The sequence below is a fragment of the Austrofundulus limnaeus genome, unplaced genomic scaffold (assembly GCF_001266775.1).
Source record: "Austrofundulus limnaeus strain Quisiro unplaced genomic scaffold, Austrofundulus_limnaeus-1.0 Scaffold93, whole genome shotgun sequence".
Classification (NCBI taxonomy): Eukaryota; Metazoa; Chordata; class Actinopteri; order Cyprinodontiformes; family Rivulidae; genus Austrofundulus; species Austrofundulus limnaeus.
The window spans coordinates 1032027-1048209 of NW_013952495.1; the positions used below are offsets into that span (position 1 = coordinate 1032027).

The following is a 16183-nucleotide window of genomic DNA, read 5'->3' on the forward strand; positions in this document are numbered from 1 at the left end:
GTGTGTGTGTGTAATCGGCAGGAGGAGCGGCTGCGCAGAGGTGATGATCTGAGACTGCAGATGGCCATTGAAGAGAGCAAGAGGGAGAAACCCAAAGCAGAGGAGGTGTGTGACTTGTTTGAGATTAACCGACTTTCTTCTTGTTCTACAATTTTGTGCTACTATTTCAAAAGGTTATAGAATAGAATAGAAATAGCCTTTATTGTCCCGCAGCGTGGAAATTCAGGTGTCACAACAGCATCACTACAAAGGTTCACACACTAGTTGCTTTACAAACTATAGACGGTACACATAAAACAAAATTAACACTGACTAGCCATGATACAACTACTAATAATAAAAATATAAGAATTGTGCAAGAATAGAAAATTTATACATCAAAATGTTTACCGTAGCTTCTTCAGGACGTTCCGGCTCTAACTTGGTATTTCAGACATACTTTTTAAGATATTTAATACCTTATCGGCCATTTATTTTTCTCATTGAAAATGAGTGGCGCTCCCTTCAACAACCTTAAAACCCTTTTAAAATGTTTCTAAACTTGTACTGCACTTTTCAGTTTTTGTTTTGGTTCTGCTTCTTTAACTTCTTTTTTTGCTAATTTTAGTTTTTTTTCTGCTTTTTCAACTATCTTTCTACTCTTTTCAGCTCTCCTGTTGATTTAAACATTCTATCAGCTTCTTTCTGCCAATTTAAGCTTTTTATGTTTTTGGCTGTTTTATGCAATTTAAGCCACTTTTTTTACCTTTTCCATCTAATTTTTAGCCATTTCAGCTAAATTCGCCTTTTTGTGATAATTTCAGCTCCTTGCTGCTTAATTCAGTGAACGTGCTCTTTTTGCTTCTTTGTGCTAGATTCAGCTTTTCCACTACTTTTTAGCTGCTTTTCTCCAAATTTCAACTTTTCTGGCTATTTTGCAACAAATTGCGAAGTTTTGTTTTTTCTTTCTTGCAACAATCTTTCAGCACTAAACATTCAGGCTGCATTTTTGCAGAAATGCAAATTCTCTTAAGCCTGAGTATGAATTTCTTACCTTTTCAACAGAACCACCCTGTAGCTTGATGAATGTTAACTTATGTGTTTTTTGTACAGGGTGCTCTGATGGAGCTGAGTGCCGTGGACCCCTGGGGGGCACCTCCTGCTGCCACTGTGAGCTCTGCCGGCCCCTCACCTCCACTCACAGTTTCCGGCCCTTCATCGTCCGGGCCGTGGGGTACGGCGCCCACAGATCCATGGGGGGTAGCATCACCCACGTCCCCGACAAGCTCCGACCCCTGGGGTGGGGGCGCCCCACCCACTACAGCTCCTCCTCCCGACCCCTGGGGAGAGACTGCCAACAAAGTTAACAACGTGGACCCCTGGGGGAACTCGGGTAAGCTGCTGCAGCTCCTAATGTCTAACCCATCAGGTGGGTGAAACTGAGCATTAAATGTGTTTTTCTGAAAGGGGATGTAAATGCCTCGACCTTTACTCCTCTGCACTCCACAGTTCCTTATCCTGTCTGAAACAGCCTTCATTCATATTCAGTCATTTCATCATGCTGTCAGATTTGATCTTCTCATCCTCCGAGATGCTTTCATTTTGTAACAAAGGAAAGCAAAGCATGTTGAGTCCATTCAATCATTCTCCTAATGTGTCTAAACCAGAGATTTGTATCCTCTTGTTTCTACTCAGGACTGGCTGTGTCTCAACCAGAGCTCTTTCTTCTGTTGCCCTTTCATGCCTTTATTTTAATGCTTGATGTTACTTCTCATCTCTCCTTTACCTCCACTGAGCTTTAGATGTTCAATGGGTCAAAGTGATGTGGTGGACGTCCCTCTCCTGTCCTCACTCGTAAACTTACTAACACCTGAGAGGTTAAGGAGAGAGACATGCTACTGTTTGAACCCAGTCCAGCTTCCTGCTTCCTCCTTATTGTGGGTTGTACCTGTAAGGTGTTGTGTTAACCCTCCCCTCCCCTGCATCTCCTTCCCCTTCCCCCTGTAGCTGTGACCCCCCCCAGTGCTGACCCCTGGGGCTCCCCAGTGCCACCCAGCACATCCTCCTCGGGGGGACCTGTAGACCCCTGGGCAGGGGAGGGGTCCGTCCATGCCTCTGACCCTGTCTCCTCCGACATCTGGAGTGGCACCGCCAAACAAACTAACGGCACAGGTACATTCACACTCCAAGCTTCATGGATTAACAAACACTGAGGTACCGACGTGTTTTAGGAGATTTTATTTTTATGATTTACTCAGATTTTCAGTTGCATTTCTCAACAGTCCTGTCTTACATTTCATCCTTCAGTGATATGTGCCCGTAAACAGCTCTACATTCCTGTTTCTTTCATTACACCAAGTCTTATTTTGTATTTTCCCTTTCAGGAGATCTGGAGAGGCGAGGGTCTTCAGCAGCAGCGGGTGACAGCACGAGCTCACCGGTGCCCTTTGACCTGTCGTCTCTCGGTTCTTCGCTTCCCGTTCGTAAAACACCCGAGTCCTTCCTCGGCCCCAACGCGGCGCTTGTCGATCTCGACTCCCTGCTGTCATCTAAACCCAAACCCAAGCAGCAGCCACCTCCTTCCATCTCTTCCTCTTCAACAAACAACCCCTTTCTTCAGAACACAGGTTAGAATCAGCAGCACCGCAGAACTTTAGCTTCCCTTCATTTAAGACTGGGGTTAGTCGTACAAAATATAAAGTGTCAATAAAGACTACAGTTTAGACAAATGCTTGTGCAGATTTAATCAGAAGTTTCTTCAACAGTGGCTTTCTCTTTGCTACTCTCCTATAAATCTCAAACTGGTGAAGAACTCAGTAACCGTTGTTGTAGTCATAATAAGTGACCTGGCAGGAGATATCGGCACCGATGTGGGTCAGTGGATTGTCAAACTGAGCTCGGGACAAAAATAGTTCTGAAAGTGAGCCTGGTCAGTTTGCAGCTCCTTTGGTGTGAAACTCACCAAACTCAGAATGTGTCTGAATTATCTGGTAAATTAATTATGAATTAATTATCTGGGGAGCGCGTCGTGCTCTTGCTCTCAGTAAATAAAGCAAAGCCACTTTCTTTATTTCATTCGCCATTAGAGACCAACAGAGGAGGGAAACAATTTTGACGAGCGTATGACCTCAAAAGTGCACAAGCGTCCAACTTGAGGTGTTAGACGCGTTTTTGATGCTCAAATTGTGTTCGGGTTGAACGCAGCATCAGAGTGGTCACAGATTTCTTGGAAGTCTCTCTCACTATTCTCCTCCTTGCGCTGTCACTCAGTTTGTGAGGTCAGCCTAGTTTTACTTTGTAGAAATTTGATTTCACTTTCTTTTTTTTTTCATTTTGTTTTGTTTTGTCAAAACGACCAATTTATTGACCATGCAATAATTTATTGACCATGTATGACAGCAAAATCTGAGGGGTAAATACTTTTTATATGCAGAAAAACAGAAAATTTGGTGTGTTCTGTTTGTGTTGACAGAGTTCCCAGCAACTGTGGAAACCAGGGAAAACCTGTCAGTTTTTTGGACAGAGAAAACTCCAGGAGTTTGAACTTATATCTTCTGATTAAAAGATGATCTTTCCGACAGTTTGACATATACATGTATTAATACTAGGGTGCTAGTATCGAGTCCATTCTGCTTCTTCAATGTGTATAGTATTTTTATTGATTGGTGCTTTGTACCAGCAAGTGCTTAGGCAGTTCCAATACACACTGTGTATGTTTTTGGATGAGGGAATGACATTATAACTTAATATAAAGAAGAAAAAAAGTTGATATTGCACAAATCCCCCCCCCAAATCACTCAGAGCTACAGTAAATTCTTTCTCCACATCCTAAGATGCTAAGTTCAGAGTATTTTGAGCGACTGACATATCTCCTGGAGTTTTAGGATTTATTCAGGGAATTTTATTTTCATGAAAGCATGATTGATTTCTCTTGTAATAAAAAATCTTATTAAAGAATACTGCGATTACAATTTAAATTGCAACCCTTTTTGTCCCTGAACCACAGGCTCGTCTCCTGCTCCTGGCATGGCAGTGACTCCAGGCAGTACGATTTCCAGCAGGGGCGTTTCTCCAACACCTGCCTCCTCCAACCCTTTTGGCGTTGCTCCTGCCATGAGCTCCATCTCACCTCAGCCCTCCTCTTTAGGCCTGAGTGGCCTGCGCACCAGTCCTGTGCCTCCTAACCCCATGCTGGGCATGGTTCAACCAGGAATGGGCATGGGGCCGATGAGTGTGGGGATGGGGGCCCCCGGAATGGGCCTGGGCATGATGCAGGCCAGCCCCATGGGAATGCCCTTCAGCAGCCTCTCTCCAATGGGACCCCCAGGCTCTGCTCTTTTGGGACCGGGAGGCATGGCGCCCCCTCAGCAGATTTTGGGCGGGCCCACGGGAGCAGGAGGAATGATGGGGGCGGGAGCATCAATGGGAGGCGGAGGAACAGCGGGCACGAGCACCAACCCGTTTCTTCTTTGAGGAAGCGCCGTCACTTTTTTTCTGCTCACCTTTCTGCCTCCTCTGTCGTACCCGCTCCACCCTCGTCATTCATTTGTCCCACCATCGCAAATTGTGTCCACACGAAAAAACAAATGTCCACATCGCAATATTTAAAGAAAAATTTATTTTCCTTTTTAAAAGCATTATTTCTTTTAAAAAATTTATCAACTTTTCGTTCCTTTCATTTCAGTTAAATATTTGTTTGGAGTCGAATAGAGTATTTATTTTGTTTCAGTCTTCTGTTCTGTGTCGTGTTGTCTCTTTTTCTGTTCAGTCCTGTCGTGTTGAAGGTAAGTCAATGTGAGCGGATGGATTTTTCAGTCGTGTCACTCTTGCTTCTAAAACTACTGCACACGAGAAGAGCTGGTGGAAGAGGTCACATAGCCACTAACAAACTGATCAGAGGAACTGTACCTGCCTCTTCTTCCTCTTCTCTCTCTCGAAAAATGAAGACATTCACTGAATCACTGAAATGAAGCGAACGCATGAAGGATGATTCTTTTTGTTTCTGTTTTTTAATTTCAACGACTGACATACGGCCTGAAAAACCTGCATTAATGTTTTCAGGTACAACGTGATCAAAACGTCTCGGATATTTCACTTTTAATTTAATTTAATGTTAAGTGTAATTTATTCTTTCCTCCAGTACTTGGGAACAGATACAACAGGAACGATTCATGCAATGATGCCATTTTAAATCAAGCATATTTTTCCCTGAGTATATTGTTGGAACTTGTGGTCTGACGTTTGTCGTCGGATGGCGGAAAATGAACTGATGAATGTGTGTTTGCAGCTGTGTGTGAGAATGAGAACACAAAAGCCCGTTTGTGTCCGTGTACCTGTCCTCATCTGGGTTTTTGTGTCCTATCTTCAGCAACTTCGAATGGAAGAAATGGTTTCCATTCTTTTTTTGAAAACAGCTGTGATGAGATGTAAGAGTATTATGGGTTACATGATTTCGCTAAATCAATGATCTGAACCGATTTTTATTTTTTCACACATTTCAGGTTCCCAGAGCAACATTGTCCTCATATTTCACCCCCCCCCCTTCTAAAAAGGAGGGGGGAGGTCTACTGATGCTTCTTCAAAGAGACAATTATTTCAATGAATGAAAGAAAAAAAACATGGACTTGAAAACATGCTCCATACTTTTAGTTTAATGAATTTATTATTTTATAACAAAAAAAATCTTTTATTGGGTAAGGTTGAATTTTTGTGTGGTGTCAACTGTGAACATTCACATTTGAAAAATAAAAACAAAAATATTAAGAAAAAAATCTAAAGAAATTTATGAAATAAAACAAAAACACGAGATTTGTGTGCTACTTCCTTCGTACTTTATCCTCTGGAGAAAATGGACACTTTTTTTGAAGTTTTACATTTTTAAATTTCAACTATTACCTACAACAGAATAATCATTACAGCACACACATTCAGCCATATGACCAGCTTGATTCCAGACTTGCTTCTGGAAAAAGCAAGATTTCTTTTATTATAATTCTCCAGACAGTCAGAGTCAAACGAGAGAATCCCAGTCGAAGTCATCCTGGAATTCTTCACTGTTGCTTTTCAGATGCTTTAGTGGGGGACGTGGTCGTGGCACCACAGCCTGAGGCTGGATCCCAGCTGATGTGAAACAGAAAGCAAAACTTTAGAACTGGAGGGAAGTGAGAGAACATTAAAAGATTTTTGCTTTCAATAGCTCAAAAAACTTCAGTGTTACTACTTCTGCTTTTTTCTCCCCAAATGAAGCAGCATTTTCATACTATATAAATCAGTATTTATATTTTGATTTGATGTAAAATCAAATGGATTCTGTCTCATTTTCGCTCCTGACAGTGACAAATTGTGTGTGGGGTGGGTCTAGTTTTGAAACAGTAAAATGAAATCTGTGTTCAAATTTCATACAGACAGTGGATTTCTGGAGAAAATTCAGTTGTATCAATGCATCAATTGCCCAAAATTCCAACGCTCCTCCATAAAGCCCAATAATAATGATTTGGAGCTTTTCTAATAATCTAAGCTATGACAGAGCCCGACTTTTCATAGAGTATTTAGAGTAATAGTTTTATTTTAAAATTTAAATGCCCTAATCACTGAATTAGAAATGTACAGGAAAGGCCAACCACACCACAGCCTGTGCTAAGAATATGAGAATTCATGGTAGGTGCTTGGTAGTTACTGCGAGCGTGGCAGGCAGCAGACCATGGATGTAAACTAAACTCATTCAATAAACATTGCTATTATAATTAGAGGAACCTGCCCTTAGAATGTAGCATTACATTTATTAATTATTGCTCGTTCTAGACTAGACTGCTATTGCTACTGAAAATCAGGGTACTGAGCCCTAAAAGCCTAAAAAAAAAACCATATAAAACACACTGGTAACAGAGCTTTTGTTAAACTAAATGAAAGTGTTTTTATTTTACTTTGTAAGTTGATCACACATCAGCAGCACATTGTGTCGGCATTTTGCCCCTGCTAGACTTGATAGGAAGTTGATTGCAGCATAAAATAAACCTATTTTATGTGTATTTGAACTGATGACACAAAGAACAGCCTCACATGGAGTTGACTGTGTGGCTTTAACATATAAACCACTCACAGCAAGATGGTGGCCTTCAAATCTCGCCTAATGCCATCAAAGGCCATGCCAGGGTATTTCTGTTCCAGCGGTTCTAATCATGACAAATTATACAGCATTCATGGGTGCAAGCATCAAATAATCCATGGTTACCATGGTGATTTCCTCCCGTGTTTTCTTTGGAGCAGGAACACAGCACCTCATTTCATTAGACAAAAGTGGAAACTACATGAATATTGAATTAAAAAATATATATATATATACTTACGAGCTGTGTTAGCAGGGTGTACCAAATGTGGTCTCAGAAAAACAGGTCCTTGCATAGACAGAGGCCTGTGAGGCGGCTGGGATCCGTTGGTGGGGAGACCGGCAGGGGGGTAAGGGAGGGGTGAAGGGTGGGTGAGGTTGGTGAGGGTAGGGGGTGGGTGGGACGCCAGCGGCGGTGCTTGCAGCGGGTGAGGCGCACCGGGTGTGACGGGGGAGCTGCTGGCGGAGCTGATCATGCCTTTGTCGAAAAAGAAGCGGTTCAGAGAGTCACAGAGGGACGTGAAGAGTGCCGGGTCCAGGGCCCAGTCGCAGAGCTCCGCCTTCTTCATGCTCTCCAGCAGGTCTGGAGACGAGAAAACCAGATCAGCAACATTTTCATGGAAAATACATACAACCCCAATTTCAATGAATTTGGGATGTTGTGTAAAACAATATGATGACTAGGAAATCCAAATATTCAAACCAATATTCAAATTAATAGACTACAAAGACTAGTTATTTAATATTCAAAGGGATCAACTTTATTGTTGTTGTTGTTTTTAATCAAATATTGGCTCATTTTGAATTTGATGCCTGTAACACGTTCCAAAAAAGCTGAGATGGGCAACAAAAGACTAGGAAAGTTGAAGAATGCTCAAAAAACACCTGTTTGGAGCATTCCACACACAGGTGAACAGGTTAGTTGGAAACATGTGAATGTTATGATTGGGTATAAAGGGAGCATCCCTGAAAGGCATAATCATTCACAAGCAAGGATGGGGAGAGGTTCTCCGCTTTGTGAACTGTGTAGTCCAACAGTTAAACATCGTTTCTCAACATACAATTGCAAGAGACTTAGGGATTTCATCTACAGTCGATGATATCAAAAGATTCAGAGAATGTGGACAAAACTCTGCAAGTACGTGGCAAGGCTGAAAACTAACATGGAATGCCCGTGACCTTCAATCCCTCAGGTAGCACTGCATTAAAAACCACCATCATTCTGTAACGGATAATCACACAAGGGCTCAGGAACACTTCAGAGAAACATTGTCATTGCTACATCTACCAGCAGTTAAAGCTCTACCATGCAAAGTCAAAGCCATATATCAACAACACCCAGAAACACTGCTGGCTTCTCTGGGCCCGAGCTCATCTGAGATGGACTGATGCAAAGCAGTAAAGTGTCCTGTGGTCCGATGGGTCCACAGTTCAAATGGTCTTTGGAAATCATGGATGTCGTGTCCTCATGGCCAAAGAGGGAAAGAACTGTCTGGATTGTTATCAGTGCAAAGTTCAAAAGCCAGCATCTCTGATGGTGTTGGGGTGTATTAGTGCCAATGGCATGGGTAACTTCAAAATGAATGAACATTTACAAAAAAACAAAGTTTATTCATTTGAACATTAAATATCTTGTCTTTGTAGTGTCTTCGGTTGACTTTAGGTTGAAAAGGATTTATTAAATCACACAACTTCATTGGAATTGGGGTTGTACATGTATATATATATATTCAGAAAAAACTCCCATGCATTGCTTCTTTTATGCAAAAGTTTACTGTGATGACCTATAGTCTCTGTGGTTTGTGGTAGTTTGTCTCTGCAGGAAGCAGTCTCATGTGTCTGAAACCACTTGTGCCAGATTACTTTAAACGAGTCAGTGCATGGGTTGGCTGAGCTGGGAGGTGGTTGGTTGTTTTATTTTTCTCCATAAATGTAAAATCTAGATTTTTGCTGGTCAAACCTAACCTTGACATTCCTTTTATCCCTAAAATACAGGTAGCATTGATTTCTCTACAGGACCTGAATCTGATTTTGGAGATGTTAGAATTAAAGGCAGCTAAATAAAACTCATCTTAATCTGATCATCTGTGTAATCTCTGTTTACGTCATGGGCAGGAGGCGGATCATGACAGTTCCGAAGAGCTCTATCGTTTATCGGCTCATTCTGTGTCTGGCTTTTGAAACGTTTGGTTTGTGATAAAAGACCAACATGTTACCAGAGAACTGTTGGATCTAAGGAGCTTGTAGACTTCATATGAGAAATGTGGCAAAAAAAATTCTGAAATTTATCTGATTTTTACATGTAGTTTTAAAGATCAAGTCGAGATCGATTGGCTGTGGCAGCCATCTTGGATTGTCTCTAAGTCTAAAAAGGCATATCTAATGATTAGCTTCAGAAAATTTTATTAACACTTTATCCATTGGTTTATTAAAAACGTTGACGGACACTTTCTGTGGTGGGCGATAAGTACAGTGAGTTCAGTTGGGGTCTATATAAAGTGGAACTAAAATGCTTTAGTCTGAATTCCTCATTTTAACTCCACAAGCCCCACTTTCACCCCTTTTCTGAGGTATGTCTCAGATCAACTCATTTTGAGGCTGTCTCTTTAAATCCAAACGAGGCACTTCACACCCTGCCCCCCCTTCAGCTTCCTGAGCGGCCCATTCTAGTTTGATAGAGGAGTTTACATCTATATAGCAGCACAGAAACAGTTTATATAAAAATTAATTAAAAGATATCAACAAGACTTGTCCATCCTGCCTTCCATGTTAGAGCCAGAGTCTGACCCAGAACCAGAGGAGAATGAAAACCACCAAATTGTAGTTGGTAAGTCCAGACCTTATTTAGAATGTAAAGATATGTACACAAAATTGGGAGAAGCTAAATTAAACTTTCTGCACTAGAGACTCCGTGTACATACCAAAATAAATTTAACGGCTAAAAATCTGGATGATATGCCCTCTTTAATAAAACATTTTTTGCACAGACCTGGATGACTAGAGAGGTCTATATTTGCCCAGTCCAGGTTGCTGGCGATTCGAAAGCTCTCCTTCAGAGAGTCTGTGTTACTGAACCAGTCGGGCGGCACTGCTGCAGGAGAAAAGAGACGAGCAACTTTAGAAAACAAACTCTTTTGAGGAAGCAATATCTGGATTTCATACACTTTAATCATTCCTGCATTGAAGAGGTGAAAGAAAACTTACTGCATTGTGGAATACGCTCGGTTTCAGGCGGGTGTGCAGCCTGGGCAGCTGTTGGAGGTGGTGCGGGTGCTGCAGGTGGTGCAGGTGTTGGATAGGGGGACATCGGCAGCAGAGTGGGAGTATGAAGTGGTGTAGTGTCATTACTCGGGAGAACCAGAGGAACCACATCAGCTTCAGGGCAAAGAAAAGCATATAAACATAAATACCTTCCAGTTGTTCATGCATGTCATGTTTTCAGACTGGCATACTTACAGAGCGACCCCCCTCTCTCTCGCATGGTCTTAAACAGAGACTTGAAAGACGCGTACAAGTCGGGTATGTTCAGCTCATCGAAGGAGAAACGCAGTGGGGGATCGGTGGAGGCGTTCGATGATGCAACAGCAACGGCAGATGTAGATGAAGATGAGGAGGAGTAAACAGACAGCGTGGAGTTGCAGGAAAAAGTGGGGACGGGTAGGGGATTGGGGACAGGTAGGAGATTGGGGACAGGTAGGAGATTGGGGACAGGTAGCGGATTGGGGACAGGTAGGAGATTGGGGACAGGTAACGGATTGGGGACAGGTAGGAGATTGGGGACAGGTAGCGGATTGGGGACAGGTAGGAGATTGGGGACAGGTAGCGGATTGGGGACAGGTAGCGGATTGGGGACAGGTAGCGGACCTACAGCGGCGGGGAAGGACAGCTCCGCCTCAGAGAACGAGGGCGCAGCTGGAGAGGCCGAGGACACGTTGACGGCAGGCGATGGAGCAACAGACACGGTGGGGTGGGAAAAGGCGGAGCCAAGCGGGTGGGGAGGAGCAAAGGAGCTGATGGGTGACCCCGGGGCCGCAGGTGAAAGCCCGGCTGATTGGGGGACAGATAAACAGGAGGCAGGAGGAGTGTGGGCTGGCACATAAGGTGACGGTTGCTGAGAAGAGAAAGATAAGGATTCATGTAACTCCAAACAAACACGGCTGTAATATGAGATGGAAGGAAAGCGGGTCTACCTTGTACGGGACGGGAGAGTGGGGGGAGTGCCGCTGAGGGGGTCCCACTAAAGGAGAACTTAGAGTCTGATGAGGAGACGGTCCTCTCGCTGCGTCTGTCTGAGCCGGCTGAGGAACCTGGAACAGCAAATGTGTTTAACCCTGTAGGAATGTGGCTGGATGGCAGAAGATAAAAGGTTCAGTTCAGCTAAAACACAAAACTAAACAAAGCAAAACAACAACAACAAAAAGTTTCAGCAGTCACTCTGCTTATTCAACACCCATCTCTGCCCTGAATACAAAATAAGGACTGACTAACCCTCCAAACCAGTTTCTGCACAATTTCTCTCACATGAAACTGCAACATGCGATTACATCTTACAGCTCTACTGTACGTTGATACATGTAAAAAAAAAAACTAACAAAAATAAAAATCTAACTTTGACTTGATCTTAGTAAAATGGATCAGATGCCATAAAACCTGAATTTAAATTACAGCTGTACATAAATCATCATTTGGAATTGACAAGCTGATTTTTGTGTATAGATTAAGTTTTCTTGGGTGAATATTAAATTATTAGTAATGTGCAAAATCTGAAGTCGTCCCAGATTATCGCCCGCAGCTGAAAGCAAAAGAATGTAACAAAGCAGGTTCAAATTTAAATCAATTTTACAGATGTATAACAGTGAAATTTGATCAGGCAGAAGCTGAGCGTTATCCCTGACTTATAATCCAAGCACCAACTTAAGTCATCAAATATGCTTTTAAAACACTACCATTACAATAACAGTCAGTTTGGCCTGTTTGTTAGCAAAATATGTCATGAACCATTGGGCAGATTTTAACGAAACTCTCCAAAAGCACTTCCTGAATGTCTATCTACAGCTGATCAACTTTTGGAGTCAATCAAATTCAAGATGGCTGCCACAGCTAACAAGCTTAAGCAGACCAAAAACTGGCCCTAATTAGTTAACTTTACAGATATTAAACTAAACTTTACCAAAATAGTAGCTGAGGAAGATCCCCAACACATATTTTAACTACTTACACATTGAACATTTTTGTTTTAAAAGTTTTCCATCGACTACTTGAATTCAACTTTGTCTGTTAGCAAAATATTTCATGAACCGCTGAATGGATTTGAATGAAATTTTAAGGAAATAGTCCCTGGATGTAGAGCTACAAGGGATTAACTTTTAGAGCCACAACTAACCAAGCTTAGCAAACACTGAAGTGGCCAACTCTGTCAGCTTTACAGAAACTGAGCTAAAATGTGTTGTGGTAGCTGAGAGTCATTAACAATGTTTAGAACAAGACAGTTTGTGAGATCATGAGATCAAGTGTAACGTGGTTTTTAAAGTTTGACCGAAATGGCTACAAAGTTTAAAAACTTACATCCTCATCCTCCTCTTCTTCTTCGTCGTCTTCATCATCTTTGGGATAGGGTCGCTTAGGGGCCCTCACTTCAGTCACATCTGATGGTCCATCCATCGTCCAATAGGAGCCCTGAAAACACAGACAGTTTTATGTTCGAACCCATCATCGACACGTTTAGTGACATCACAAGGCTCACCTTGCCAGGGTCGCTCTGTGGGCGAGGAACCTTCCTGAAGCACTTGTTCAGGGACAGGTTGTGTCGGATGGAGTTCTGTTGAGAGAGAAACGGGTCAGCGATGTGGACGACACACATCAACACTGTGGGGAAAAAATGCGGACAGTGGGGCTCGCCTTCCATCCTCGGCCCGCCCGGCTGTAGTACGGGAAGGTGTCGCTGATCCAGGTGTAGATGTCGTTCAGGCTCAGCTTCCTCTCAGGTGCAGCCGCTATGGCCATGGCGATGAGGGTGGCGTAGCTGTGAGGGGGCTTCCCTTTACAGTATGAGGGCGAGGGGCTCGGCACTGAGGGTATGAAGTCCCCCCTCTCCCTCCCTCTGTCTCTCTTCTTCTCTCCCCCTCCCCTCTCTTTCCCCGAGCGCAGGCTGCTGATTCCCAGTTTGGGCAGCCAGTCGATGCTGGTGAGACTGGAGTCCAGGTCAGAAGACATGGTTTTTGCTTTTATCCCCCCTTTCTGTGCAGGATCTGAGGGGTCAGAAGGGAAAATGACTGAATCAACAGGAGTTTTTGTGCTCCTGGGTCAGAGAGGCAACACAAACACTGAGGAGTCCCTTCAGGCTGAGCTGTAACACAGCTCTGTTCCTGTTCTTCCACCCAGCGTCAAACAATCAACTGTAAGTTCACACACAACACACTCCGGGAATTTTCCACCCACAAGCAAAGACATGAGATGAGCATAACGACACACACACACACACACACCCCTCCATCTCTGAAAGTTTCCAAGGAAGAACGATTTTCCTTCTGCTTACCTTTCTGTGGTCACTCGAGGCCTGAGGCCTGTAAAAGTGTTAATAATTTATGTTGTCATCAGCTTTGCACAACTGCTGACAAAGTGCTGTCCTTCCTGTCCATCAGATCCCCCGGTCCAGCATCCCGACCCCCTCCGCTCCTCCAGGCACAAGCTTCAGTTTGTCCAAGTTTGTTTAACTTTAGTTCAAATATACACAAAATACTGATCGGAGAGCTTCCTTTTTCTCCCTCTGCCCTTCCCCTCCCTTTCTGACTTTTACCAGAAAGACGTCACTCACTCCTCCCACCCCGTCTGGGTGAGATCACTCTTTGCACCCGCCTCTGGAAACTGGTCCCACCTCCTCACCAAGCAGAGCAGCACGTCGGAGGAGCGGTCCACACACACAGGCTGGCTTTGATTCTGACACAGCAACACAGGAGTCAAAATACTAGGAAATATTTGAGCTTTTTTGTTTTTTTTATTGTTAAACATGTAATTAGATCAGTGTGTCGGTGACAGATGAGTTTTCTACAGTGCACTGAAGAAGGCGAGGAGGCCGGTGTCAGGGGACGGGTGGGCCAAGAGCTTCTGGATCTGCCAACAAAGTTGACATCAGTCAGTCACGTATAATTAGAAAATGTATTTTAGCATTTTCACACTGAAATGTGACAAGAACTTGACTAAAGAAGAACCAGACTTAGTTGTAGAAACGGGTCACTGACAGTCCACAAAGTGATAGCAGATCTAAGATCTGCTCTAATTATTTTAGTTTGGACAAAGAATGCTACATTTTATGTCAGGGAAATCTTTTCCTCCAGTTAAAGAAACCGTTCACACACACATGTAATAATGATCCTGTTCAGAGTTCGCATTAAAATCCATTCTGAGCAAATCAGTTAAAAACCTGGTCTGAACAACTTCAAAACACTTTTACTCAGACCATGTTCAGAGTTGGTCTGGACCAGCTTCATCCACATTCATTTAATAGTCTGAACACAATCCGTCCCACTGAACTGACGTGTCCCCACGTGAGCAAAGGGTTACCCAAACGTTTTAAAATAAACACGTTTTAGGAGTTAGGCACAGAGTTCTGTGCTCTCATACAGTTTGTTCAGTAATCATGTTTGAGTGCAAACTGGACTGTCAGGTATGCACTCCTTCATTCAGAGCTGACCAGCTTCATTATGAGCTGTGGGTGTTGTGTTAAACTGTGTTTTCAGTGTGCAGCTGGTCAGGTAGCTCTAAAAAGGGAAACAGAAATTGACAAAGTACCAGCTGGGAAAGTAAGATTTGGAAACTGCTCACAATTCAAGAACACCAACATGTACATTTTTTAACTTTGTTTTGGGCACTTTTGAAATCCTTCCTAAGCACATTTCATCAGCTGACTTTAGAAAAACACCAGTATTTTTGTATTTTGATTGAATTCATTTAATTCAAATTAAGATTGTATGAAATATATTTTTGGGCAGCACGGTGGCTCAGTTGGTAGTAGGGCTGCTGCAAACAATTATTTTAATAATCGATTAATGACCGATTATTTATTCGATTAGTCGAATAATCAGATCATACGTTAATTGAATATAAAACATAGCTTATCACGTCAGAATGCAGCTGCTATTGTATAACCATGGTTAGATTTTAGCTATATGCTAACTAAAAATAATTGCTGTGGAAGGCAAGTTCTGCTCTGCAGATATTACACAGGTTTCTCTTTCATTTTCTTAAAATGATCCCACACTTTTCAGCTCCGTTGTCAGGTAGCCATGATACCAGAGCCTGTCAGTATGTCTCGTGACGTCCACGGCCTACTGTGCATGTGTGTCAAGGACAGAAAGGCAGATGTGGCAGTGGAAGGTGTAGGGGTCACCTCGAGTGAAGAAACAGGAGTTCCAGCCTCAAAGCAGGTCTCGCACAGGCCTGAGAATTGGCAGGAACTGCTGAACTCTTATTTTAGGCCATGACGGGTCATTTCAACCTACACGAGGACTTCAGTTCTCTTAATCAGATATTAAACAGAARCAATCGGTTCTGTTCATGATTCATTGGTTGTTTAACTAAAATGTTTATGCATTTGTTAATCATTATAATGACATGTCACAAAGAATATAGAATCACTTCTATTCTTTTATCGTGCCTGAAATAGACTGAATGAAGCACAGAAATCATCACCATGTTTCATTGTGTTTTTATAAATCACTGTTTTATTTTTACTGAAACATCAGTAATATAATTTTGAGTTTTCTTAAGAAAATCATACATTTATATGGACACAAGTTCAGATGATTATTTAAGCAGAAGGTTTAATTAATCATGATAAATGTTTACAGTGATTTCTTACAGGCTAAAAGGAGCAGAGAAGATATTAGAATGTCTGTTTAAACAGCAGAGCAAGTGACCTTCACTTACAGCTGGCAAAACTCGCTTATCTTCTTTTCCTTTCTGACTGAGTTCTTATCTAAGGCGCCGACCCTGACTAACCCGGACGCCTTAGAGACACAAGAAAGGGTCTTTTTGCTGGATGCCGAAACAGCAGGACGGAGCTGGTTCTCCCCGGAGAAACAGCTGGGCCTCAGGTAACAC

At 42.7% G+C, this 16183-nt stretch overlaps 3 protein-coding genes across 6 annotated transcripts in view; 1 reads left to right on the forward strand and 2 right to left on the reverse strand.

Moving 5' to 3' along the window:
- The window catches only part of epn1a (epsin 1a), a 14734-nt gene extending 10186 nt beyond the window's left edge, over positions 1–4548 (forward strand). For 2 of the 3 annotated variants that reach the window (XM_014012648.1, XM_014012649.1), the window contains 5 exons: positions 22–105; positions 1093–1372; positions 1987–2151; positions 2364–2606; positions 3986–4548. In XM_014012648.1, coding sequence (XP_013868102.1) covers positions 22–105; positions 1093–1372; positions 1987–2151; positions 2364–2606; positions 3986–4452 — 1239 coding nt within the window. In that variant the 3' untranslated portion in view covers positions 4453–4548. The remainder of the gene's footprint in view (positions 1–21; positions 106–1092; positions 1373–1986; positions 2152–2363; positions 2607–3985) is intronic. The other variant, XM_014012650.1, reaches the window with a different exon arrangement.
- A 1066-nt stretch (positions 4549–5614) lies between these two features.
- foxj2 (forkhead box J2) lies at positions 5615–14028 on the reverse strand. Of its 2 annotated transcripts, XM_014012647.1 has the most exons (10): positions 13620–14028; positions 12983–13332; positions 12828–12902; positions 12650–12760; positions 11275–11391; positions 10541–11195; positions 10289–10459; positions 10074–10175; positions 7326–7667; positions 5615–6099 (listed from the first exon to the last, which is right to left on the reverse strand). In XM_014012647.1, exons 2-10 carry the CDS (start codon positions 13295–13297, stop codon positions 5990–5992), a joined length of 1998 nt encoding a protein of 665 aa, XP_013868101.1. In that variant the 5' UTR covers positions 13298–13332; positions 13620–14028; the 3' UTR covers positions 5615–5989. The 2 variants fall into 2 exon arrangements, with proteins under 2 accessions (XP_013868101.1, XP_013868100.1); XM_014012646.1 differs by having other exon boundaries at positions 12983–14028.
- Positions 14029–14049: 21 nt separating this feature from the next.
- The window catches only part of isoc2 (isochorismatase domain containing 2), a 4025-nt gene continuing 1891 nt past the window's right edge, over positions 14050–16183 (reverse strand). The window contains exon 7 of the mRNA XM_014012653.1: positions 14050–14194. Within this exon, the coding sequence (XP_013868107.1) occupies positions 14129–14194 (66 nt within the window). The 3' untranslated portion in view covers positions 14050–14128. The remainder of the gene's footprint in view (positions 14195–16183) is intronic.